This window comes from Atractosteus spatula, chromosome 2, assembly GCF_055471065.1.
Source record: "Atractosteus spatula isolate fAtrSpa1 chromosome 2, fAtrSpa1.hap1, whole genome shotgun sequence".
In the NCBI taxonomy this organism is placed as follows: Eukaryota; Metazoa; Chordata; class Actinopteri; order Semionotiformes; family Lepisosteidae; genus Atractosteus; species Atractosteus spatula.
The window spans coordinates 28,816,135-28,842,885 of record NC_142707.1 but is presented as its reverse complement, the minus strand read 5'-3'; the positions used below and the strand labels follow the sequence as shown (position 1 = coordinate 28,842,885).

General features: G+C 35.0%; 1 protein-coding gene across 1 annotated transcript in view; it reads left to right on the top strand.

The window, feature by feature from the left end:
• Nucleotides 1-26,751, top strand: part of adgb (androglobin) — a 111,652-nt gene that overhangs the window by 60,400 nt on the left and 24,501 nt on the right. The window contains exons 17-25 of the mRNA XM_088939997.1: nt 7,154-7,283; nt 8,126-8,261; nt 9,475-9,589; nt 11,012-11,179; nt 11,670-11,805; nt 13,732-13,863; nt 19,099-19,192; nt 20,854-20,988; nt 23,110-23,263. Coding sequence (XP_088796123.1) covers nt 7,154-7,283; nt 8,126-8,261; nt 9,475-9,589; nt 11,012-11,179; nt 11,670-11,805; nt 13,732-13,863; nt 19,099-19,192; nt 20,854-20,988; nt 23,110-23,263 — 1,200 coding nt within the window. The remainder of the gene's footprint in view (nt 1-7,153; nt 7,284-8,125; nt 8,262-9,474; nt 9,590-11,011; nt 11,180-11,669; nt 11,806-13,731; nt 13,864-19,098; nt 19,193-20,853; nt 20,989-23,109; nt 23,264-26,751) is intronic.

Genomic DNA, 26,751 nt, shown 5'->3' with positions numbered 1-26,751 from the left:
TGATACAGATCTGTAAATACAATTTGACTTCAGTTTTCTAAAAATACAGTGCCTTGCAAAAGTATTCCATCCTTTCCAATGATGTCTCATTTTGCTGAATTACAAATGATGTATACACATGTAGTGTGCTTTCACGAGGCACCAGTTCTGTAGGGGTTTGGGCATTTACTGGGACAATTATTAATTGTGGCAGTAAATCACAAAATTGATTATTTTAATGGCCTTAGAATCCAACCATGCGATATAACTCAAACAACGCACACACACAGGTACTAATACACGAGGATACATTTATTAATACATAGAATGTGCATATAAACCTAACAAATCTTATCGTGAGGGTTATCAGAATACAAAAGGTATATATTCAGTCAGTTACAAAGAGTTACACATATCAAGAGGACATACGTTCTGTATATCATTCATTTAGACCATTTCGTAAATGAACTTGGTTACAACTTCTACACTAGATACTCAAAACAAGTACATCACTCATAGGAATTAAATTGATATCAACTGGTTGGGATAACAATTGAATTCTCGAGCAGTAATGCAGTGAAGTTGAATACTCATCCAATCTCTGGGGATTCAGATCTCCTGCAGGCACAAAGAAGCAATTGCAGGCTTGTTGCTGTCCAATCCGCGCTCTCTGGCTCTGTGCCAGGCTGTGCTGTGCGGCTTGCGACGGTGCGCTGCTGATGCTCTCTGAAGACCGGCTAGTTAGTTTTGGCTGAAACTAGCAAGAGTTTGTGCACAGGAGAAAAGATGACTGTGGGTCCCAGCAGGTCAGGAAGAGGACCGGTTCGTTCCTGATGAAGCGCTAGTTCTGAATAGTGATTCAGCTGTCCACAGTTCCGACCTGTTCACGAGGCTTGCTGCTGATGCTAACCTCGGGTGGATCCTCTGGTTACTCTCTGGCAACCTCCGCCCTCGACTCTTAGAACAAAGGAAAGTTCTGGCACTCGGACACACTGGCCGTTACGTGGTTGTCCGGGCTGAGTCTCAGGATGGTCAGGAGGCGCGCTGAGAGAATGTCCTGCCCTTGGGAGCCTTTCTGCTCCTGGGCCGTCCTGGCCTGGAATTGTCTCGCACCCCTGGAATTCTCCTTCGAATTCTCCAGAATAATCTCACAGGCTCTCTGTGTTGCCTGTTTTTACCTGGAGGAACTTCAGCTCATTCATTGGTTGAAAGTTTCATGGGCATCAGAGACCCACGTGGGTTACTCAGCCTACCAGTCCCTGATTGGTTGATCAAGGTGAGATATGAGTCACTTACTCCTGACACTTAGGAATGCAGTCCAGATGTCCATCTGGCACTCCCTAGACAGATAGGCGCCAATGGATGACCATTGATCATGATAGCCAGGCTTAGCTAATAGCACCCCCATTTGGGAGCTGTCCCTTATCAAAAGAAAACATCTTTAAATCAGCCTGCATGAATAGTTTCTCTGTGGCTGCACCACAGAGATGAAGAGAGAGATGGGGCCTCATTTGGGAAAGCACAGCAACACTTAATTCTGTCTTATTAACAAGCATTGCCGCTACACACATCATAAAGATTTTTAATAGTAAACATTGTTATAAATAGAGGTAAGAAAGAAAATAGAGTGGGATATAAAATAATTAAAGTAAAAAAATTAAATACCAAATGCCAAGCTGTTGAAGTTGAGACATCTGAGTTCTTTATTCTCTGGCACAGCTCTGGTCAAACACATATAAAATAACATAAACTAAAGGACACAAAATATCACACACATACAATGTTAAATATAATGCTATTTACAAAAAAAAGGGCATTTCAGGAACAGCATTTTACCGTCCCTGAAACCCAGTATGCTAACCCTGTGTCCAAACTAGGGAGAATATGTCTCAGGGCTAAATCTTCCTTCTTAACACCCTTGATTGCCCAAAAGTAAATGGAACTCTATCTCTAAAACGGCATCCCTAAATTAGGAGAGAACATCTTTAGACTGAGGATTCAGCAATAAAGGATCAGAATTCAGAGATTCAGAAAAAAAATAATTTAAAAGCAGAAAAGATGCTAAAAAAAAACAAGGTTCAGACTACTTAGCCAGAATCTAATCTCCAAGACTGATTTAAAGAAGATCCTCTTGCCTGGTATGACTCTGCTCTTTTCTTCCATTCCTTTCCTCCCCCCCCCCCCGCCTCTTGTCCTGTTTTTTATCCTGTCTTTCTGTGTGTTGATGAAGACAATAATGATTTATCAGGAAGCAAATTAGAGTAAAACAGATGTTTCACTCTGATCCTTTGTCTTTCAACCCACCTACTGCTTGGTAAACAACTTGATTTCTTAGTTTTTTAGGCTCTGAGAACTGCAAATGTTAGCTTTTACCATACTGTACCTCTCTCAGCCATAACAATATTTTTTAATTAGAACTTGAATGCTCAAACTTTAATGGGCGAGAGAAGTTAAATGCCTGGATAAACTGCAAAGAAAAATTTAAAGTTAAAATATGTTGATTGCATAAATATTGACTTCCTTTGCTGTGGCAAACCTAAAATAATACAGGTTCACAATATTATTTTGACACGTTACAATTAGTCGATGAACCTTGGTGTGCAATACTGTTATTTTAGAATAAATACATCCTTTTCTATAAGGTCCCTCAGTTAGCTGGTGAATTTAAATCAAATATTCAACCATGAAGACCAAGGAGCTTTGTAAACAACTCAAGGATAAAGTTGTAGAAAAGCACATATCAACAGAATACAACAAATTTTTATAGAACTTAAAGTATAAAAAACTTTGCATAAATGTGTATACATCGTTTGTAATTCAGCAAAATGGAACATCATTGAAAGGGATTGAATACTTTTCCAAGGCACTATACATTTTATTAATTTTAATTACTGATGCCTTAATAAAGAATATAGAAGTTTATGTCTTAGATCAGAAGTTTAGATTACAACTTTATATTTTAAATCAAGTTTAGAGAAATTGCTTTTGCAATTATACCCACAAACTATAATAACAGGGGGCCCTGACTAGCTCTGTTGGTAGAGCACGAGACTCATAATCTCAGGGTAGTGGGTTTATATAGCGCCTTTAAAGGTGGCTTCTCAAAGCACTTTACAGAATGACAACAAAAAAATACACAAGATATGCACAATGAAAATACACAATTATGTTGGCAATCAACCTGTACTGCAGTATATTACTTAATACTTTATATTCTTAAATTAATTTATAACTAAAATAACTTTTTGTGAGAACAAACTACTTTTTAATAAATTTGCTGATGCAGTTCATATTAACTATAGGGGTTATTTTTGTGTTCACATCTGTTCTCTGCTGTTCCTTAATTTTATTTATGTAGTGTTCCTTCTCAGGCATCAGGGGATCTGTTCCATATACCATAGATATGCTACTGCACAATTCTGTACTCATATTCCAGTACTGCAGATATTTAATGCTTTTGGTAACAGTTGCTTATTATTTATGTCATTAGCTGTTGTACAACACTTAATAAATATGTATACTGTATGTCTATGTATACAAAATACTGTCTTTAAAATTGGTAAAGACACTAATTTCTGTGATGAAAATGGCAAATTTAAACAATAACATTTTTAAATATAGAAATTTGTTATATGCACCCTTAACTTAGTAGTAGGCTGTTTCTTTTGTGTATGTGGGTTCTTATTAAAAATAACTAACTCCAAATTTCTCCCACAGATCGTCTGTCATTTTTAGGTATCAGAACATAGTACTTACTAATCTCAAAAATTTTCTTTGTCAACCTTACATTTTGTCTGTGTCGTGGGTGAAGGGATAGGAAACATTCCAAAAAACAGAACGTTTCCTTACACTAAATCGTCAATTATTTATTCTTCATTGTTTTTAAGTTTAATGATAGCTGAACTATTCATACAACTCTATTGCAACAACTGTGCTTCGATGACCAATGTATTTGGTGTATGCCTAAAAGAGATCAAGGGGAGCATAGAAGACTATGGGAGGACTTAATCCAAGTATTCAAAATCCTCAAGGGTATTAAAAAGTTAACCCAATGGACTTCTTCAGAATCAACAGTGAAAATGAACCAGATGACACAAAGAGAAACTTAAGCGCTTTTGAATCCGAGAACAGGAGGCATTTCTTTATACAGGGGGTTGTGTTATTCTGGAGCAAGCTACCCAGTCAATCTAGGTGATATCCTTGGATAAATTAACTACTAAAAACAACAGAGCTAGATGGGCAAAATGGCCTCCTCTCTTTATAAACTTTCTTATGTTCTAACATTTTCCCTCAGAAAAGGCAGTACACACCAAAATTCTCATCTGCATTCTCATATGCTGGTGGCAATTTTATAACACTGGAATGCATTTCACACTCTTTGGGTTACACTAGTGAATTTACTTCCATTTGGTTTCCACATTCCATAGCAATGTGTTCCCTAAAGTCCCAAGCAGAGTGAACCAAATACTCTGTAGCGCTCAGTTTTCACAAATATGTTTTAAAGGATAACTGCATCCTGTGTATACTACTGCTTGTTTTTACTTGCTATATTGTATTTGTAGTTTTCTCACTGTTACGTGCATCTATTCATAATATTAAAGTTGTTTCTGGATTAGACAGCAGTTTTTGTAAATGGCAAGAAATATGAAGCTGTGTTTTGTCTTCAAAGAACCATTGTGTTATTTGCCAGAATGCTCTTGATAGAGTTTCCTTTATTTGATCATCAGAATCTGGTTTCATTGAAAGGATCTTCTGCAGTGTCATCCAGTGCCCCTTCTGCTAATGCTAGCAGCACACCTGCCAAACACCAGGCTTCAACAGCTGCTGTCACACATGTATGTTTCCCTCTTACATTGTTACTTAAAAGTCTAGATAAACCAAATAAGCCTTTAAGACTAACATTTAAAAATATTATAACAAATTAAAATAAATGCCTTATAGTGTTTTAGGAGTTAAAGGGATTTTTTCCTTTTTTATTATTTTTTATTTTTATTTTGTTTCATTGTTTCTTGTTATTTTTATAAGAACATAAGAATTGTTACAAATGCAAGGGTGTCATTTGCCCCATCTATCTTTTTTGTTTTTTTTCTTCAGTAATTAATTGATCCAAGGAACTCATCCAAAAGTTTATTGAAGGAAGCTAGAGTATCAGCCTCAATAAAAGGACTGGGCAGCATGTTCCATACTCCAACAACACTTTATGTAAAGAAGATCCTTCTTCTCAGTTCTCAGTTTTAAATGCACATACTCCATATTTGACCATAGTGTCATCTACTTAAGGATTCACTATTAAATGTTGAGATTTTTCTTACTAGTGCATTATACAGTTTTATCCAAGTGTTACAAATGGGGGGTTATGAAAATGCTGAAAATGAGGATTTGTCTGAGTGGTTAAGTCAATAAAATAAATATTCATAGCCCCCCAACTTGTAAGTGATTTCTCCAGAATATACCTGAACAGCTGGTATAATTAGAGACACATGAATTCTTTATTCTCTTGCACAGCTTTGGTGAAAAGAGTAATAATCCAGGCACACTTGGTTCAACAAATGTTTATTAACAATGACAAGACAAACACTACGCTACACACAACAAAACAACGCACAATCAAGGCATTTCAGAGGCCTAAAATCCTAATCACCCAGAAAACCTCAGACTTCTACTGTTCAACTCTTAAATAATGCCCACAGAGCTCACAGTAAGAAATAAGCTGCCTTCTTAATAAATGCAATACAACCTACAGTTAAATCTCTCTCTCCAAACCCAGATGCCACAAAATAAATAGAAGCCTATCTCCCTATTCTAAAACTGCACCCACAAGCAGGAAAGACATTTCTAACCAAGTTATCTTTTACCCAGAAAACCCAAGTTCCCAAAAATAGCGAAGAGCAAGCAATAAGGTTTTCTTTGGATGATCATGAAGTAGGGGCTCTCATCTAGCTCAAGCTTCCAACTCCTGACTCCTCTCTTCTGGTCTCTCCTTCCTTTTCCTCTCTTCTTCTTCTTTTCTTTTCCGCTGCCTCTTGCCCTCTCTTTCTGTTGTCTTTATGTGATCTTATATGGTGTGTTTCTGGATTGCTCACTGTCAATCATTTACTCTTAATTAACTACATGTAGGTAAACCAAGGTAAACTTTCTAGTTGTTTTTGATCAGGGGGCATGCCACATCTCAGCAAACATCCCCTCTGCTTTAAAGCAGGAAGTGAATACTCTGCCAGGTGTCACACACTTTATCTAAACTCTTATAGACACTTCTTAGTCACCTACTGTATAGCTGTAACAATACCATCACATGATTGGAATTCTGGGTGTCTAAGTATATACCCTGTGCTTTCTGTGATTGCTCACTGTTATTTCTCCGTCTAGTGGCCTGCATAAAACAGTAAAATGAATGACTGTTATCCAGAGCAGTAAAGATATTAAAGATTTGCAATATAAATGCGTTTTATACAGTGAAAGAAGAATTTTCTGAAAAGCCTTTCAATAAACAACTTTAGTTATATTAAACAAGTGGGAAGAAATACTTTTCCTTTTAGAAATGTGCTTAAAATAACCATTTACATCACAGTTTTAGTGTATCTGGTTCATCGTAGAAAACTAGTAACAGTTTAAACACATTGCTTAACTTTGTTTCATCTAAGATGTACTATTGGGCTGTTGTGCATTCATCTGTGCATTTCTTTTATACCATTGAATTACCTATTTTAAATAAATATTGTAAAGCAAAAATAGCACTACCTTTGTACAGTATGTCTGATATGCAGTATGTACTGTATGTGCAAGAATGCACAATTTAGAAAAACTGCTGCTGATTTACTTGAATACATCTGAGACATTTTAAAAATGTCACTGTGTTATGAGAGTGTTAATGATACTTCTGTGTTGATGCCACCTAATACCTGTTTATGAGCTACTTAATATGAGCTACTCATTTTAATAGAATTATTTGTAATTCCAATAAACAATGTAAATTTCTCAACAGAGGTGTCAGATAATCTCTAAAGATAAGCAGAATGGCTTCACGCTGCATCGGGCCTGGCATCCAACAGAAAGCATTGTGGTTTGATTTCCCAAGATACTTGCATGTTTGTGCAGGAGATGCATTCAATTCTGCTGTCTAAACAAAAACATGAAAACAAAGCACAATGAAGAATAACACACGTAATGTTTTCAGTCACCAGATGAAAAGGGGTCTCATTTCCTGTTTGTGGACAGCTTGATACCAACAGAAATCTTAATAAGCTTCTCTGCATTGGTGCATGGGGGAGAGGCTGGAAATGAAAGCAAGGACACATATGACAAAGGTTGGTTGTTCTTCCTGTATTCATTACCTAAGAAAACCAGGAATCATGAGTTGGAATAAAATCATTAGCCATTTTATAATGCTAATGTGTGTGGCGCAGTATTGGTGTATGGGGTAGTATTATTGATCCAGTTCAAGTGCATTATCACTGCTGATTTTGACTGCTTTGCACTGAAAATCTAAAGAGCTGGTAAAAAATACATACCTGTCTTTCCAGTTCAGCAATTAAGAAGCTGACTTGAATTCAAAACACACCCGAAAAACTGTTGTTTTCCCCAGTTCCCGTTTTCTTTTAAGGATTATCTGTACCCTGCATTGCACAGTTGGTCCATAACATTATCTTGCAGGGATTAAAATCAGTGTTTGTTTCTTGTTTAGGATCAGCAGGCTGTTAATTGAACATCACAAGATGAGGGCGAGGAGCAGACAACATGTTTGCCAAAATCTGAGATTAAAAAAGTCCTATTTCTGATTTTAGATTCTCTTCATAGTCAGATTCTAACACTTTTTTTATCCATGTAACTTTATGACTAGAGAAAATACAGTAGACACATACATTATCCGTTATGTTTTAATATTATATAAGAAATTATTTAAGCAATTTCATGTTTTAGGTATTTTTATTTTATTCAACTTAGCTCTTCTTTTTTTTTATTTTTCACTTTACATGTCAAAGTCCAGTTGGGTGATTTTAAAATGCACATTCCTCAACATTTAATTCATTACATAAACCAAGCATGCATCAGCAAAACTCTAAGCTTTGAAACAATGTGCTTATTTTGTTCCAAAATTCAGTAAGTGTCTTATTGAAGATTAATTCGATCTGTTATACTTTATTTTTAGAGAAGGACAGTAGCCTTCAACAGTCTGGTTTGATAATTGCCGAACCATTTTCCTGTAAATGTCTGACAGCTCAGCCACCTGTTCTACAGATTCGTACCTTTGCTACAAAAGCAAGTTTATTGATACTTCCTCCTGGGTAAGAAGATGGTCTTTTTTCAGTTATTTCTTTATGATAGTATATTGCTGTATACTGCTATACTTGTACCTCACTACCTTGCTTCACATTTTGTGATTTGTTTAGCACTTATTTATGCAATAAACTCTATTCAAATATACCTATAGTAAAATATTTTTAATTGCAACATTTTAAGAAGTAAATGCTGCTTTTGCTGTAATTGGACTATCCATTGTGACATTTACAATATATACTGTAATTGATATTCACAAATCATCTTAATAAAACCATTTTAACTAAGGTTTCTGCAAGTTCATTGTGTTGTGTATAAAACACAAGATTACTGTATGAGAATTAAAATAAGTCTCCATTTTTGCGAAGGAGAGACTTGGAGATTAGATTCAGATAATAAAATAAAAATCCATTTTGTTTATATTTTAAAAATCACACATGAATCCACAGTCCAGGATATATTGTCCAAATGCACAGTGAGCACAAGGGTGTACTGTATGCAAAATTGGTTTTCAAGAAATAGATAAACTAACAAGACAAATAGAAAGACTTATTTTTTGGTGGGAGTATTCATACATGTTTTGCCACATCTTACCTTTACTTTAGGGTTTTATGGTTGGTGAATTTTCAAATTGTGAATTGACCATGTTAAAATCATGCTTTTAACTTGTTCATTATTTTTATCTTGATTGAACACATCAATCCACACATCCTTATTAAACTGAAAAAGTTAACATGGTATGTTTTTATGTGTGGTTCAAGGGAATAACAGTATGTCTTTTAGCTTCAAATAAATGTCACAGTTTCTAAATTTGGATCAGTGTCCCAGAGGATGTTAAACCTAGATTCTGAGTTCACAGAATTAGAGAACTAAACCTTTTCTTCACTATTCTGTAGTAATATTCTATCTGAACATAAATGTGAAATTAACTTGTTTAGAGAAATGTAAGGTTTTCCTTACATTCCTTTAATCAAGATTTTTTAAATCATAATTCAGTGTTTCAATAATTGTTTTACTTTTTTATTCTTTTTGTTTAAAATTTAAATATTTTAGACTCTAAATATTTTTTATCTTATTTTGTCATTATTGACACTTTCGCTGAAATATGCAGTAGATTCCAATGAATTGTGCCCAATTATAAGATGAAATACAGTATCTTTAAGGCATATACTGTACAGTGTTTGGCATGCCTGAGATATTTGTTTTGTTTTTTTGTGTCAGTCGCCATGTATTACGCTTCACTGCTAGATCTCCCCTTGGATACCACATCCACCTGTGCAGTACCCTGCCATTTGTCTTTGGTGATGAGGAAACTATCATGCCAAACCTTGACAAGGTATGCATCTCCATAGCAACTGCAGGCATTACAATTGTCAAGCTGTTCATTCTCCACTGAAGCATTTGTCTATTCAATGCTTCTATTGTTGTTTTAAATGCAACATTTAGCTCTGAATTTATTCAACATGAACAGAAGAATTTTCTGTAGTGAACAGTTGGGAACGGTTGTTTTAAGAAGAATGTGATAGCATAAAAATGTTTGCTGTTTTCATATTATGCAAATAATTCTCTATGAAATAATTCTCTATGAACAGTTCTTAATATACAGTACACTTCAGTCATCCTATGTTGATGTCAATATTTGTTCTCCTTTTAATAGAGGACTGGATATTGCTAAATTAACTTAAAGAAGTCGCTTCTTTAAAAATGTTTTTTAAATTAACTTAAAGAAGTCGCTTCTTTAAAAATGTTTTGCAGATATTGATGAGAAAATGGATCCTCCTTATACTGTAAATGAAAAGCTGTACAGCAATAACTTTTGTGTAATGGTCTTTGGGATGAATGCTCTTTAAAACCTTTATAGTACTTAGAAGTATGCAACTACGTGTTATACTTAATATAGCATACTTACAGTAATACTCAGACATCCTAAGTTAATATACTGTATGAACTGTAACACCCCTCTGAATGTGCCATGACAGAATCTTAATTGCCACCTTCTTAGACAACTTAGTGCCCTATGATCTCAGAAGAAATTTAATTTCCAAAAACAATTTACAGACTATGCATTACCCCTATTACACACATATTTACACATAAAAAATATTCACCTCTTTTATATTTACAATCTATTTAAATGAAAGGTAAACTGCAAAGAGTGATTTCTATAAATCACAATTGTGTTAGTGAAAGAATCAAGAATAATATTTATTTATTTATCTTAAATAAATATTTATTTAAGAACCAAATAATATTTTTAAATGAATAATAACTTGCAAAAATAATTTCATATTTCTGGAAATAAATTTGGACAATCAAGATTTTTCATGTAAATTGCATTTGTCATTGACAGTCATCATTATTGAAAACCATAGCTTGATTATAACTGTAGAATAATTCTCTCCTGCTAAAAACTATGTATTAAATGTATTAAACTAGAGTACAGTAGCAAGATCAAAATGATATTAGTCATTTGACTCATTTAAGTACAAGAGACTACCAGAAAAATAACGGATTGGCTTGGTTTAACTTAACTTAAGGAATGCATTGGCTATAATACAGGATCATTTTAATTTCTGCAGGTATCTTTCTTGGAATACCAAGCATACCGTACCAACTGGGGAAAATCATTTCAGTAGCCTGGTAAAATCCTCAGATCTGTATCTGTAAAAGTTACAGAAATCAAAATGTTGTTTAATGCTTCTATAAAACAGTGATGCATGCAAAATAATAGCTTTCAGAAAATTCTTTCTTTTTTTAGGAAAGCCTTAGTTTTATAGAACAAGCTAAAGTAATCATGAAGGCTGTTGGAAAAGTGGTAAATAACTTCTCAGATGAGCATGAACTTCCTCTGGCCCTAAAGGAGCTGGAATTGGCTTACTATCCTCCAGGTCTCCATGGCACAGGAAAGGTGAAAACCCACTGCAAGGTATAACAGGTTTACTATATTGGTTACCCCTTATAATGCCAGTTATGGAAAGTTTTAATATTTTACTAAAGTTAAAAAAGAGTTCATTTAAAAAATACCTAATTAATAATCTAACTTGCTATTTTCATAATAGAGTGAAGTCTAATTATATAGTCAGAAGTTTGTAAAATTTGTTAGGAAAAGACTATTTAAAAAAATAATTAAATAATTAATTGGTTTCTTTCACTTAGAGTTTTTTTTATTTTTCTGTAACTTTTGTCAACAAAAGTTTCTTTATAAATATGCACAAATGACAGTGGAACTATTTATTCCATGAAACATTCTCCAGATACTGTACACAAGAGTAATTGAGTTTTAAATGCAGAGGTAAGCTTGTTTTCAAGTGATTCTCTTTTATATCTCCATTTTCCAACTTATGTCTCTAACATGCATGCTTTATTTTATTTTAATTACAAATTTGTTCAATTAAAAGTGCTTTCTCATCACACAGGCTTTCAATAATGCTCTGTACCACACAATAACAAAAGCACTGGGGCATAGTTTGACACCTGATGAAAAGTTTGCTATTCGGGCTTTTACATATGATATTGCCATTGGAAGTGGCCTTCAGGAAAACAGGAGTCTAGGTAATGTGAAATTTTCATGTTCATCTACTTGGTTACCTTGACCTCAGCAAAGTACCCTTTCATGGACCTCATCCTATACAGGATACAACCAGGTTTAAGTCTAGAGTGACTCAGTTGACTGTGGCTACAATAGGATTAGGGAGGGCAAAGTTATCAGATTCCCATTTTGCCACTAAGCAAGGACTTCTGAGAATATCTGAGGATCCAAAGGATCTGTCAATATAAGTGTAAACCCTGACCATCATTTAACTTTCACTTCAAATTGTTCTCTAACACAGTGGAGAATGAGGCAAGTGGATTGACAGCAAATGGCCCAGGGATATAAAAATTATATTAATTGCATGATTAATGTCTCTTCAGGAGTGTTGTGGTAACATTCATTGACTATCTAATAGCTTTTCAAAACTGATATATAATTTGGAACAAAAATATTTTTTTATTTGGTAAGGATAACCAAAATGGAATTTACATCTACATGAAACGGTGCTTAAAAGGTTGATTCTAGGTTGATTTTAAAATAAAAAAAACAATATAACACTACCTTGTGCTTGTGGTCTTTATAGAATTGCATCTTAAAAACCCAGAATTACGACTTTATATCTCACATTTGCGACTTCAAAATGGCCCACATTTCATTGTCTGTCCTTTTGTTATTGGATAATGGATTTGGGTTCTGCTCCCACCCTAGTTCAAGCCTCACTGCATTGGCTCAAACCCAGGTCTTGCCAGCTGAGCTAAAGAAGACCTTCTTTAGCTCCACCAGCCAACATCCCTGTTATGTGCAGGGGAAGGTGGTGCTGTCACCGCACTGCAACCAGATTGTACAACCTGTATGTCGGCCGTTCCACTACACTGTATTCATAAATCGTACTGGATCATAGGATCTATAGGCCTGAAGACTTGTCTTGTCAAGTGCCCTGATAAAAATCAAATTAATTACATTAGTTTTTATGGAATCCCATTTCCCCCAGGGAGGCTTCCATAGTACCCGGATGGAATAGTGGACGGTGGGCTTTTTAAAAAAGTTTTTATTTAAACACCAGAAATACAAAAAAGAAGACAGCATATGAAAAAAGATACAGAAATAGACACTTGACATCCAGAGGAATTCACAATTATACAAGCTGAAACTTTTTTTCATATTTCCATTGTATGTCTTGCCTTTTGATTCTTTAAATTTCTAATAGAATTTAAGTAAAAAAGGAATTGTACTTTAAAAGCATTAATAGAGGGAGCAGTATTAGACCATTTACTTTTGTGGATGAAGTATTTTGCCAACATAATTAATAGATTAATAATAAGAACATATCCTTTATCCAAATCAGATCCAAATCTTAAAATATAAAATATCAAAATCTTTAAATTTAACATTTACCTTTAAATGTTTAACAATAACATTCTGAAAATCTATCCAAAACTATCTTGGTACAATTCCTTTTTTTCTTAAAAAAGAAGGTCTTCTTTAGCTCAGCTGGCAAGTCTTGGGTTGAGCCAATGCAGTGTGGCACGAACTAGGGTGGGAGCGGTGAGGGCACAAGCCCGAATCCATTACAAAACAAAAGGACAGACAATGAAATGTGGGCCATTTTGAAGTTGCAAATGTGAGATAAAAAGTCACAATTGTGAGATATAAAGTCATAATTCTGAGATTGTAACTCTCAATTCTGAGATATAAAGTCGCAATTCTGAGTTTTTAAGTCGTAATTCTGAGTTTCTAAGTCGCAATTGCGAGATATGAAGTCGCAATTGCGAGATATAAAGTCGCAATTCTGAGATATAAAGTCGCAATTACGAGATACCATAGCTCGTTTATTTTTACTCCCTGGCGGAAACGGGCTTCCATAGATATAGGTACATTTCTACACACAATATTTTTTAACAAATAAGAATCTTAAAGAAATTCTGCAGAAAAAAAATATTTTCTAGGTCATAGGACTGAAGTGCCAGAGTCATGGAACAACAGAGAGCCCACTAAGGAAGAAATACAAGCAGCCGAAAGGCTACAGGCTGGCTTGAAAGGAATGTTTGTTCGTGAAATCAGAAATGCCAGGAGACCAGGTTAGCACATTTCTTCTACTGCTTACCAATGAACTGTTAATACAAAAATAATAATAAAAACGTACCTTCTCCTCAATTATCAATGCTGTAATGTATGTAATGTTATGTACTGTATTTATTGAAGTCTGTTGAGTCACAAATATTTCATTCAAAAAGCCAATATAGATATTTGAGAAAGCATTGAGAACCCGTCTGTCATTGATGACCTCGATAACCTACCAATGGTAGACAACATTGGTAAGGTAATTGACTCCCTTGCATGCAGGAAAGCCCCAGGGAAGGATGGCATTCCACACAAGGTCATAAAGTCCGGTAAACGGACAGTTTTGCTCAGTCATCTCCATGAACTCCTGTGCCAGTGCTGGGAAGAAGGATGGGTCCCTCAAGACATGCGCTACGCTAACATGTATAAGAACAAAGGAGACAGTAGTAACTGCAATAACCACCGAGGAATTTCCCTCCTGAGTATCGTTGGCAAGGTATTTGCCCTGGTAGTTCTAAATAGACTGCAGCTTCTTGCTGCCCGCGTGTAAACTGAATCTCAGTGTGACTTCAGGGCAAAGAGATCAACCATTGACATGATCTTCTCACTGTGTCAGCTCCAGGAGAAGTGTAGAGAACAGAGAAGACCATTGTACATTGCCTTTATTGTCCTGGAGAATGCCTTTGACTTTGTATGCAGAACAGGCCTCTTCACGCTCCTCCAGAAGATTGGATGCCCGCCTAAACTTCTTGGGATGATTCCATCATTCCATGAAAACATGCAGGGCACTGTGCAGCACGACAGCTTGTTCTCAGATACTTTCCCGGTCAACAGCGGGGTAAAACAGGACTGCGTATTTGCCCCAACACTCTTTGGCATGTTCTTCTCCTTGCTGCTTTCATACGCCTTCAGTTCCTCCGAGGATGGTGTTTACATTCAGACTAGAAGTGATGGGAAGCTTTTCAACCTGGTGGGACTCCAGGCAAAGACGATGGTTCACCAGGTTCAGATCAAGGAAATGGCATTTGCTGATGACGCTGCTCTGGTTGCACACTCTGAGGAAGGTCTCCAGAGGTTCATCAACAGTTTTGCACGTGCCTGCAGTGAGTTTGGCCTAAGATAAAAGTGTACCAGTCCTGCGTGCCTAGCATGCTACTGTATGACAGCAAGACTTCAACCCTGTACACCCGGCAGTAGCGTTGCCTCAACTCCTTCCATCTTCGCTGTCTGTTCGCACTCTTGTCTCAGCGACGCCTGTGCTGGCTCGACCATGTAAGCCGAATTGAAGACAGCCAAATACCAAAGGACATGCTGTATGGTGAGCTGGCCACTGGCACCAGACCTGCTGGCAGACCTGCTCTGTGATACAAAGATGTCTTAAAACGTGACATGAAGGTTAGCAATATTGATCCTGGAACATGGAAAACCATTGTCTCATGAGACAGACGGATGCCAGAGAGAGAGATACAAGGTGTAGAAGCCAATCTTTGTCTGGTTTGTTGTTGTATCACAACTGGGCTTGTATTAAGCTTGTGCCTCTTAAACTGTTATTATAATTTTCTGCAAAACTACAGTTTTGTTATTTTCTATGTTTGATCTGCTTCTTTTGTAAGTATTTTTCCTTTGAATAACAGGACCTTTTTGCATTTTGATTTAGTGTCCTTTCCTATTTTTATGACTGCTGTGACCATCCCTGGACTTGCTTCCAGGAAGTTTTGTAACATCTAGCCACCCAAAATGGCCCAAAATACATCTAGATAAGTTTGTACATAATCTGCCAATACACTGTATGTTTTTCATAGTAGTAGAAGGTCACAATGATTCAGATGGAGACAATGCCTTTAGTTTTAGGTGTCAGAGTCGGATTGTTTTATTAAGAATATACTGCTCATATCTAGATTATCTAGAAAAGCTGAGACTGTCAGTATGTAGAATGTATCCAGATTAAAGGGACTAAATATCTTGGATGAACTATGATAATGTCCCTGCACTGAATGCTACAGTCTCCCGCAATCAGAGACACGCCTCCAGCTCTGCCAATTCGAGAAGGCGTAGACCTTAGGACTAATTACCCAATCAGCTTTCCCGCTCACTACCACACCTCCCAGCTTCATGATACTTTAGGGCTATCCACAGTTACCTTGGTGCTCAGTATTGGGTTTTCCTGGTGACCCTCACTCCCGCGCTTCCTGAGAGTTTACCTTTCATGTGTTACTGGTTCCTGGACACTGCTTCTTCCTGGCCATGACTTTCAGACTTTGGTTTACAGTTAAGTACACCTGGTTTGTTGACCCTTTAGTCCTTGAACTCTTATAAGCTACTGCATAAGGTCCTTTTACTATCTACTCCGGTTAGCCCTGGAGTAACATTGCCATTCCATTTCCTGAAACATATTGATTGCCTTCTTCCTTAATGAACACCTAAGTGAAATACTCATTTAGTACATCAGCCATTTCCCTTTCATTGTCTAGAAGTTTCCAATTTTTGTCCTAGATGTGTTTTACTTCATCACTATCATTTCTTTTGCTGTTGTATTTTAGACTCTATGGATGACAGAATTCGTATCATTTTCCTTCTTGACCTTTGCAGTATCTGTATTAACCTGTGCTGGCAATTATTGTAAGCTTTTTCTTTAACTGGATCTTGCTGTTTTTTAATAATTTTGTAAAGCACTCATGAATATGGCAAAACAAAGACAGGAGAGAGGTGTTTTTTTCTTGATTGGAGACCCTTGGTGTTTTCATCTTATTAAGTGTAATGAGTACGATAATTCTTTGCATTTACATATAGTAGTGCTTGTCATCACAAAAAATCTCAAAGCACATACAGTACCTAATGTACAGTATATGAGGGGTCCAATTCATCCAGCACTGAAGTACAGAACTCACCTGTGCCAGACTCCCGCTCCACTGTAGATCAGTAGGATAAGTGAGAAATTATTTCACCTGTAGATTTAAAGGAGTTAACATGCCATGGAAGCTTTAATGACAAATAGCACATCCTCTATCATAATACTGTATCTCTGGCCACCATTGGTCTTTCAAATGTTGGTCCAGGTGTGATATAATTGCCTTATGTTTAGTTTCAAAGTAGAAAATATATATATTTCTAGTGTTAAGAAATATATAATTTTTTTCCTGGAATCTTCTTGATTTTTGTCAATTAAAATGGTGAGTGAGAATGCACTTTGAATTAATATTATACTTTTTATATGTAAAAGTTGTATATGTACATATGTACAGTTGTATGCAAAAATTTGGGCACCCCTGGCCAAATTACATTTTGTTGATTTTCTAAGTGAAAAGAAGTTAACATAACCTGTGCAGCGAGCAAACTTAAATTTGATATATTTCTGCAAATTTGAATGCACAGTTACTATTTATTTGCCGAATTCAACAGATTGAAAAAAAAATGTGACATGTGCAAAAATTTGATCCAGTTGATCCACCAGTGTTACTTTATTGTAAGGTCTCAGAACTTAATTGACTCATTAGGCCTTAATTTAAGTCAGGTGATTACAATTCCAGAGCTTAATAATTTTTCTGTGTCTTCGGACTTGTCAGGGTGTTGTGCTTACACTCAACAACCATGGGCTCCTCTAAGCTTCTGACTGAGGATCAGAAAATAAAGATAATTGACTCTTACAAAGCAGGGGAAGGCTATAAAAAGATAGCTAAACGCTTCCTGCTTGCAATTTCCACTGTCCAAAATTATAATAAGAAATGGAAGTTAAGGGGAACTTTTGAAGTCAAGACAAGATCTGGAAGACCAAGAAAAATCTCAGATAGAACTGGTCCTAGACTGGTCAGGAATGCAAAGCAAAACCCCCATATCACTGCAAAGGACCTGCAGGAAGGTTTAGCTGGCACGAGAGTAGTGGTGCACCATTCCACTGTTTGCTTGCACAAACATGATCTGCATGGAGTCATTAGAAGGAAACCTTACCTGCTATCTGATTACAAAAGTCAACGTCTGAAGTATGCAACAGAATCACCAAAGGTACGTTTGTTGAAAAAAAGGAGAAGCATTGAAGAAAAGAACACCTTGTCAACTGTTAAGCATGGGGGTGGATCTATTGTGCTTTGGGGTTGTGTGGTAGCCAGTGGCACAGGAAATACTGTGCGGGTAGAGGGAAGAATCAACAAGTATCAACAAATCCTGGAAGCTAAGTCAGTCAGTGAAGAAACTGAAGCTGAAAAGAGGTTGGATATTACAACAAGACAATGATACAAAACAGCCTCAAAACAACTTCAAAATCGACCATGAAATACTTTAAGAACCGAAAGATTAAGGTTTTGGAATGGCCTTCACAGTCCCCAGACTTTAATATTATTGAAAATCTGTGGGTAGATCTCAAACATGCAGTGCATGTGTTAACTTATTTTCACTCAACAAAACATATAATTTGGCCACGGGTGCCCAAAAATGTGCATGCAACTGTATATTACCTGAAACAAAACTGAAAATTTCTCAAATTAATTAGTATTTTTATCCTGAAGAAGGTAGGATTACATTAGGTTACATTTCTTGAAATCGAAGACTTAAATCAAAGATGCTGATCTAAAAATAATTTGTATGAATGATAGCATGGATTTTGACAAAAGGGTTCAAGAAATGACAATGCCTTCAGGTATTATATTTAGGCTTACAGTCCATTTGTTGACACAAAGTAGCATGACTTTTCTGACAAGTGATCTGATCCTCATATTCTAGAAGGTATCATTCACCCTCTTCTCTACAGCCAAGTGACTGAATTGTCAATCTCCTGTTTGAAAATAATTAGACCTGGCAAGTTAGGCAAAAGGAAATCAGGGAATAACCTTATTATCAATCACTAAAGAAAGCTTTAGCCCATCATGATATGTACAGGGCTTGTAAGACAAAAGATTGAAACAGAAAAAAGGCCCAAGGCTGACATCTTGTTGATACTCCATCAAAATATACTGTAGCTGTAATGTTATTTCTGGGTTGAGCTGTTGACTTGAGTTGCTGCAAGCTAAAACAGTGAACTTCATGAAACTGAAATTATATTATTTCACAAATCCCAAAAATTTTACAGCAAATAAATAAACTAAAATATATTTTCATTATTGACAATTTCATTATTGACAATATTGACAGATATTATTTATGTTGTTATTGAAAGTCTACTTTTAAAATATAATTCTAAACGTGTTACTCTGCTTCTTGTAAAGTTAATAAAAGCAGAATTTCTCTTTGACTTTAAGCTGAATTCCTTCAATTACTTTTAGGTACAAAGGAGAATGCGAGTGCCAAAAAACTATTGCAGGAAATCTGGTCTGCACTGGAGCCAAATGCAGAACAGCATGCTTTATTTTTATTAAGGTAAGTACTTTACGCTATCTTAATAATGCTACAGATAAATATGAAGCACAAACATCAGAGTATCTCAAATAAAATATATATTTTTGTCATCAAATGTACATATAATTTGATTTTATGTTTTCAGTGTTTTGCACATTGGCTCAGAAAAGACAAAACTCATAGAAGCGCAGAGCACCCTTGTTCTACATCAAATGTACATGGATGTGCCTGGGCAGCCTAAATAGTAAAAATAGTAAACTACACACAGTATCTGCAATCCCCCAATACATTTTATTTCAAAATAATGAACAAACGAATTGTGGAAGTATTATTCACTGCTAAAATCTGCCAAACTAACATTTTGCATATTCTTAGTACTGTATGTCAAATTAGAAATAAACAAGTTATTTTATACATTTAACAGTTTTTCACATCAACTGTAGCATACAGTAAATACTTGCTGTATATGTATGGATTAAATCTATGTTTTATTTAATTTAAACTGTTTTGGATTTGGTTTAAGTTTGATTTAACACATAAACATTACTTAAAGATTTAAAGGCGGTACTCTACAATATGTATTTTAGGAATTTGAAATTCAGAAATTAATTTGATTAATAAGAAGGAAATAAATCAATCAGAAATATAAATAATACAATATAAACATGAAAGGCCAAACAAACAAAATGTTATTTAATTTTGTTTGTGTGCTTTGTTTCATTGTGTCAAGTTATACTGTATATTTCACATGTGGCATATTTTTAAAGATATTTAATTTTTTTTATTTTATATTGTAATTTTGAAGGTTTCTCCACTCATACTGTAATCCACATATCTGAAAGTGACTAACAAAACTGAGTTTTTGTAGTATTTGAGTTACCAAAACTTAATGTTTTAGAATCAGACATACCTGTACATCACCCGAAACATTTACAGCCCAAGAGGTAAGATGAATATTAGACAGGGTCAAATGTACAGGTACTCACTATGCTCTGACCATGGCAAAAAATAATAATTTATAATGATTATAATATATAATATGATATAAATATAGTTGAGTTTTTATCTAGAAAGACATGTGATAAATACCTACTGTAATTATACCTAAATACCTATAAAACTGACAGATGTTGTACATAGACCAATGTTCTCTGGCTGACAGAGAGTTCTCTTATTGATCCTGCAGGGACAAGCATTGTCCTTTTGAAAGATTATTATTTTATTATACTTTAAATCAATTATATTAGCATGCAGTCAGTAGTTTTTGTTTTTGCCAGACAACCATTTATCAACATTACCTTGACTTTAATATTTTTTTTAGAAAGCTATACTACATTTGTCCATGTTAAACACTTTTTGTCATTCTTTTAACAAACTAGGCAGCAATAAATACTGTATAGTTAAATACTGTATATAATGATTAAATATCTATACTAATATGTTGCATAGTAGTATATGAGGTTCTTTTTTTTACTTGTTAGTTTATTGGTTAAACCTGCTGATCTTCTCTTTGTTCCACGTTGACCCAAAATACTGGTGATTTTACCAGATCCTTCATTGTCTTGGCTTACTAAAGTAATAATCTAGCTCTTATTTACATACTGTAGCATAGTCATTACAAATATGGGTGAAGCGGGTATGTTATAAAAAACTGTTCTTGTTTTTTTAATGTTATATTTTAGGGACATTTTCACAAGCAGTGAAAAGACAGTGGAGCTCTATCCATGCTACAAAGATGAATGGACCAGGACTTCATTTATCGATTATTCTGTAACTTACCAAGATCAGCCAAATAATTCCTGGTTTGTTGTCTTCAGGTATGGTTGTCTTAAACAAAAATCTGTGGTGAAAACATATCAGCAACAGAGCAGCTGAATAATATTTATAGTAAAAAATGGCACAGCTTTCAATGATTATTTTATTACGTTTCTGTGGACATGGTGAAGAGCTGATGTGCTATTCTATGACACTGGCTACATTCTGATTCTGCTGCATTTGTATGATATTTATGAAAATTACATAATTTATGTACTAACAATAGAGATTTCATAATTACTAGCCTGTGTAATTTACTGTAATGTTAGCATTAGAATCATAATAATTATATATTATTCAAAAAACAAGATGTTTATTAGAATTACTATAAATAGGGGAATTAATAACATTTTAAACACCAAAAAGTGACAGTAATATAACTTAAGAGCAAACATCTTTCTCATACTAATGTATATACTGTAAGCATCATTAAATTTATTTAATATTATTTTTAATAGTTTCTTTCTAATCCTAGGGGTTACCTGTAGATAAAAAAATGTCACTTTATAATGGGGAGAGCTGGGGTTATGCTGTACAGTATTTTATATCAATTAATGGCTTAACTAAGGGTAAGGAAATATAGTATTTTAAACAATTAAAACATATTTCATTTCAATAAAAAAGCACCCTATTAGTACATCTATGTTTTTAGAAAAAATATTTTGAATATTATTAAATGTTTTTGGTGTTATTTTCATTAAATGGTTATTCATCACTGTGAAAATAGCCAAACAGAAAGAAACCCATAAGCCCTGCTTAAAAAGAAAATACACCTTCATGACATCACTGTGTTAGAGAATAATCTAAGAGGTCACTGATGCACACTTACCAGGATGTTAACAAGTGACAACTTTTAACCAGGTATTACAGTATGTTACTGCCAAACTCAATTCGTCATGCACACTGGGCCCCAACCTGGGAGGGCAAGAGTTATGTCAAGACCGACACAAAATCATGTTCCAACTTTGTCCATTGCATCAGATAGGACAACAACCAGCACCTTAACTGTTCAACTGTAAGGAGGCAGCTAAATCATAATTTGCCAGACAACTACATAGAGGCCCAGTGCTCATCAGTGTTCATAAAGTCAAAAGAGTGAGGTGGTGTGAGGATCATCTTTGGGTGGGCTTGAAAGCCAAAGTCTGATTTAGTTGGAGTCAAGTCCAATTCACTGATTAATCAGTGTTTTATCAAGACCACACTGACAGACATCAATAAATATGCTTATTATTGTGTACAACAAATTAATCAATGAGGGAATCTAAGTGTGATGGTCTGGGCAATACTGTCTAGTAGTGATTGAATGACTGCATGGATTTGTGGATGATGTATGCAATTTAGAGTCCAAAGTCCAAGTTAAATACTGAAGATATACAGTATGCTAACATAGGAACAAGTAATAGGTTTATTCCATGCTGAAAAAAAGAAGAAAGAGAACACAACGTTTCGGCCGTGGAGCCTTCTTCAGGTGTGAAGGCTCCATGGCCGAAACGTTGTGTTCTCTTTCTTCTTTTTTTCAGCATGGAATAAACCTATTGTTCCTTTGCAGCCTACGCATGCTGACGCAGCTACCCACCTGTATGCTAACATATACTGATGCAATCTATATGTGAGGAACAGAATCACACAAAACAGTAAAAAATACACAATCTGTTGGTATTGCTTCCAATTTGGCCTCAAAAGCTACTAGACTTACAAATATTAATGAATTTACTTTCTCCATAATTAAATTTTACCAGTGTCAGGTCTGTCTGTTCTCTAAAATGTTAGTGTAGCCACTACAAAAAATGTAAACTTTTTCCCACATTTAAAAAAATCTGAATTTTTTGATATTATGAAATATTTTTTGATGGTCTGTATATTTCTGCGCGTGGAGATGTTCAAACATTAATGTAAAACTAGGGTTGGTCTTGAATGCTGTTAAAAAGCTAATTTATTTTATTTATAATAAAAATATCTAAAACATCTGTTTTCTGTAGTATTGAGAAAAGTAATTTAGTATTTCATCATGAGTTCAGGATTATGACAGACATTGCATTTAGAAATGTAAAAAAAATCAAAAGTATATGTAGCATAACTTTTTAATTTCTTTATTCTATGTTTTCTTCTTTGTATTTCAAAAGGGAGGTGTTTTTTGTACCTAAAGATATGCTGGTCGTACCCAAGGTGTATTCTTCCATCCCTGCCTGTGTTCTTCATGTGATTGACAATGATACAGGAGAAGAGGTTCCCAAGATCTTTCAAAAAGTGGTGCCACATATTTATCAAAAGAACCAGGTTTTTTCTTTCTACAATTTCCCTTTTGTTTGTTATTTTTCCTTTTACTGTAATAGAAATTCAATTCATATTAGCATAAATAAGAAAATAATATGGAATTATTTTTAACAAAGTAAACCATTTCTTTCTGGATTGCCCAGTCTTTTTCTGCTAAGGTCATTGATATATCAAAATCAATTTTTCATCAAATATTCTTTTTCACATAACATTTCTTGTCATTTCTAAATAGCTCTATGTAAACTGGCTAAAACAAGATAACATTGACTTATGGTTGTGTATTCAAATGAATTAAATGACATCTAAGGAAATATTTTCAAATTACAGTTTTTGCAAAAATATTCAGGCACTTGCTATGGTGTTGCATTTGGTGAAATGACAAAATGATGCATACATTTTTTAATTAATTTTTTATTCAAACTTGAATGCTCAAGCTAAAGACTTCTAAATATAAGATAGGCTATGGTAAATATCAGCAAAAACTACAGAAGAAAAAATAAAAATATGTATAAGTATTCAAACCCACAAATTCAATAGTTGGTTGAAGCACCTTTGGCAGCAATTACAGCCACAAGTGTGGTGTCAATTCCAACTTTGCACACTGGCTTGGTGACATTTTTTATTCTTTTTTTTTATTCATGTTTCCTCAAATTCTCTCCGGTAGTTTTAGGATTGCTTATGGACTGCACTTTTCAAGTCATTCCGCCTATTCTTAATAGGACTTTGACTGGACCAGTCAAGGACATTCACTTTCACAAGCCACTCCGGTGAAACTTTGACCTTGTGCTTGACTGCAGGGATAGTGTTGATTGGGAGCTGGGCTGGGCTGGGTCTGCTTGCATAATGCTTAGCATTTTTGACCACAAAACATTTTGCCACATAACTCAATTGTTTTTTGCAAACTCCATGAGACATATGAGCTTGGGTTTTAACAGGCCAGCTTTGTGGAGTGACCGAAATATTGTAGATTGATGCATATTTTCTCTAATCTCCCATCCCAACTTCTTCAAAGTTATCAATAACCTTACAGTATCATCCCTCGATATTTTCGTTTTGCCCAGCTGCTCCGTTTGAAGGGTGGTATGATGGACCTTCTATTTCTTGATGATTGAGTGGACTGCTCTGCCCTTGTGACAACATTCAGAAACATTTATATTTATTGTATCATTCACCTGATCTTTTCTCTGTTTTTCGGTATCTCTACTTTTCTATGACATTATCTCTGTCTTGCTTTGAAAGCTTTGCTTGAAATTCAGTGCAATACCAGGGAATCCCAAAGAGACAGATGTGTTTATTCTGAACCAGTTGAACAATTTTTGCAAACAGACAGATACCATTCAAATAATTGTGTGACACATTAAGGTAATTTTGTGTTAAGTTAATTTAGTTTTCTGGCAGCAAAGGGTTTGAATATTTATATAATTATGACTTTTACATTATCTGTTTACTTCTTTCTTATTGTTTTTGTTTTTTACTTTGAATATGTGGGAAAGGTTATGTTAATTACTTGCTACTTCAAAGTGTCATGACTGCACGCTTTAAAGCAACAAAATGTGAAAACTGTGCAAGGTATGTATACTTTTGCAAGACACTGTATAAGGCAAAATATGCATGGATGCGCCTAAGAATTTCTCAGCAGAATGCTGATTCCTATTCTGGGCATAGTTCTAGCCTTTTTCACCAAAACCAGATTTGTAAATACATTTCTGTAATATAATGGCTTTTAATTTTTTTCAAAGCCCCAATTAAATTGAAACAAAGACATATACAGTAAAAGAGTGTGTTAAGGATCAAATAATGTGTCTCGCTTAAAATAAGAATAAAATTATATATTGTAATCATTATAGCATGCACAGAGCAAAGTTGTATTTTTCAGAAATAAGTTTCATTCAGAAATAATGAACATTTTATTCACTCATGAAAGTATTACTATGGGTTGTGAGAGTGGTTCAAGAGGCCACCATAAAGCCAACACAAAGTCTTCTGTAAATAGAGTATCGAAAAATACAATTCAGCATTGGCAGTATGAATGTGGCATTCATGTCCAGGTTGCAAGGGAGAAGCATCTTGTGTAAGTGAACCACCATTCTTATGAGAAGCAAATTGAGCTTTTTGGACAATTCTCATCATTGTATTTTCTTGGTGTGTAAAAAGGGAAGCTAATGTTTACAAACTACTCGTGTGTGCTGTGAAATATGGCAGAGAGTGTGTTATGTTTAGTGGTTGTTTTACTTGGAATGGCATATTGGCACAGTGGTTAGCATTGTTACCTTGCAGTGCTGAGGTCTTGGGGTCAATTCTGGACCCGGCATGTTGTCTGCATGGAGTTTGAAAGTGTATGTTTTCTCCATGTTCACATGTGTTTCCTTTGGGTGCTCTGGTTTTCTTCCACAGTCCAAAGACATACAGTATTTGTAGGTTAATTGGCTTCTAGGAAAACTGGCCCTGGTGTACGTATGTGCGTGTTTGTGTCCGTGTGTGTCTGCGATGAACTAGTGTCCTGCATAGTATGTATCCTACCTTGTTTGCAAGAATCATGAATTACTAGTTGTGCCATTTTGGTCAAACGCTATCCCTGAAGTAGTTTTAGGAAGCTCAAGCTTGGTTAGAAAGTGGATATTCCACCATGACAATGAGCCAAAACATGCAAAGACAAAGAAGAGGTTAAGTGCACACAACATAAATGTTCTCAACTGGTCATCTCAATCTCCAGAATTCAATTCAATTTAAATATGTGCAGGAACCCTATAGAACACTAAGTTTCTTATCAGAGTAGTCCATGACAGATACTATCTATCTAGAGGTGTTTATTTATTTAGTAATTGCAAAGTCCCTGAGCCAAGCAATAGCTTCTGGTCTATGTGTGTTGTGGGTGTGGAGTCCAGAGTCTGTGAATTGGGCAATTCTCTAGGATGTGCTGCATAGTTTGCTCCATCCCACAGGAACAAAGTGTGTTTAAACTGATTATATTAGATAGAGGTTGAACAGTCTTAAAGGGGTTTAGAATGAACCAGTCTTTTCTTGGGAGGTGTAAGCCGGGTTTGGGTTGCTGTGTAGGGCTTGTAATGAGGTGCTTTTTTGTTACAGTAAGTTCATGTTGTCCCAGGAAAATTGGAGATCAGATCTACAGGGGTGTGAATAAGTGTTACCTTTCTGATCTCTATCCTAAAATTAATTAATATGATTTTGTACTATGTATTAGTATTACAATATTATATATTTTCATTTTTTAGCAGGACATATTATCCAATCTATAAGTCTTTTGGATGTTTTTATTCCTGTTTCATTGGGGTTAATTGAGGACACTTTGACAAGATCTAGTATCTCAGATTCATAAATCACATTTAGAATAGTCAAGAATACATTATTTATTCAGTTAATTTCCATTATCCATTACATTGTTATTATATTTAAGAAATGTTGTATACAAAAATAGGAATTGCATGTTAATTTTCTGATTCATGCATTTTATACATTAGTTTGTTCCATAT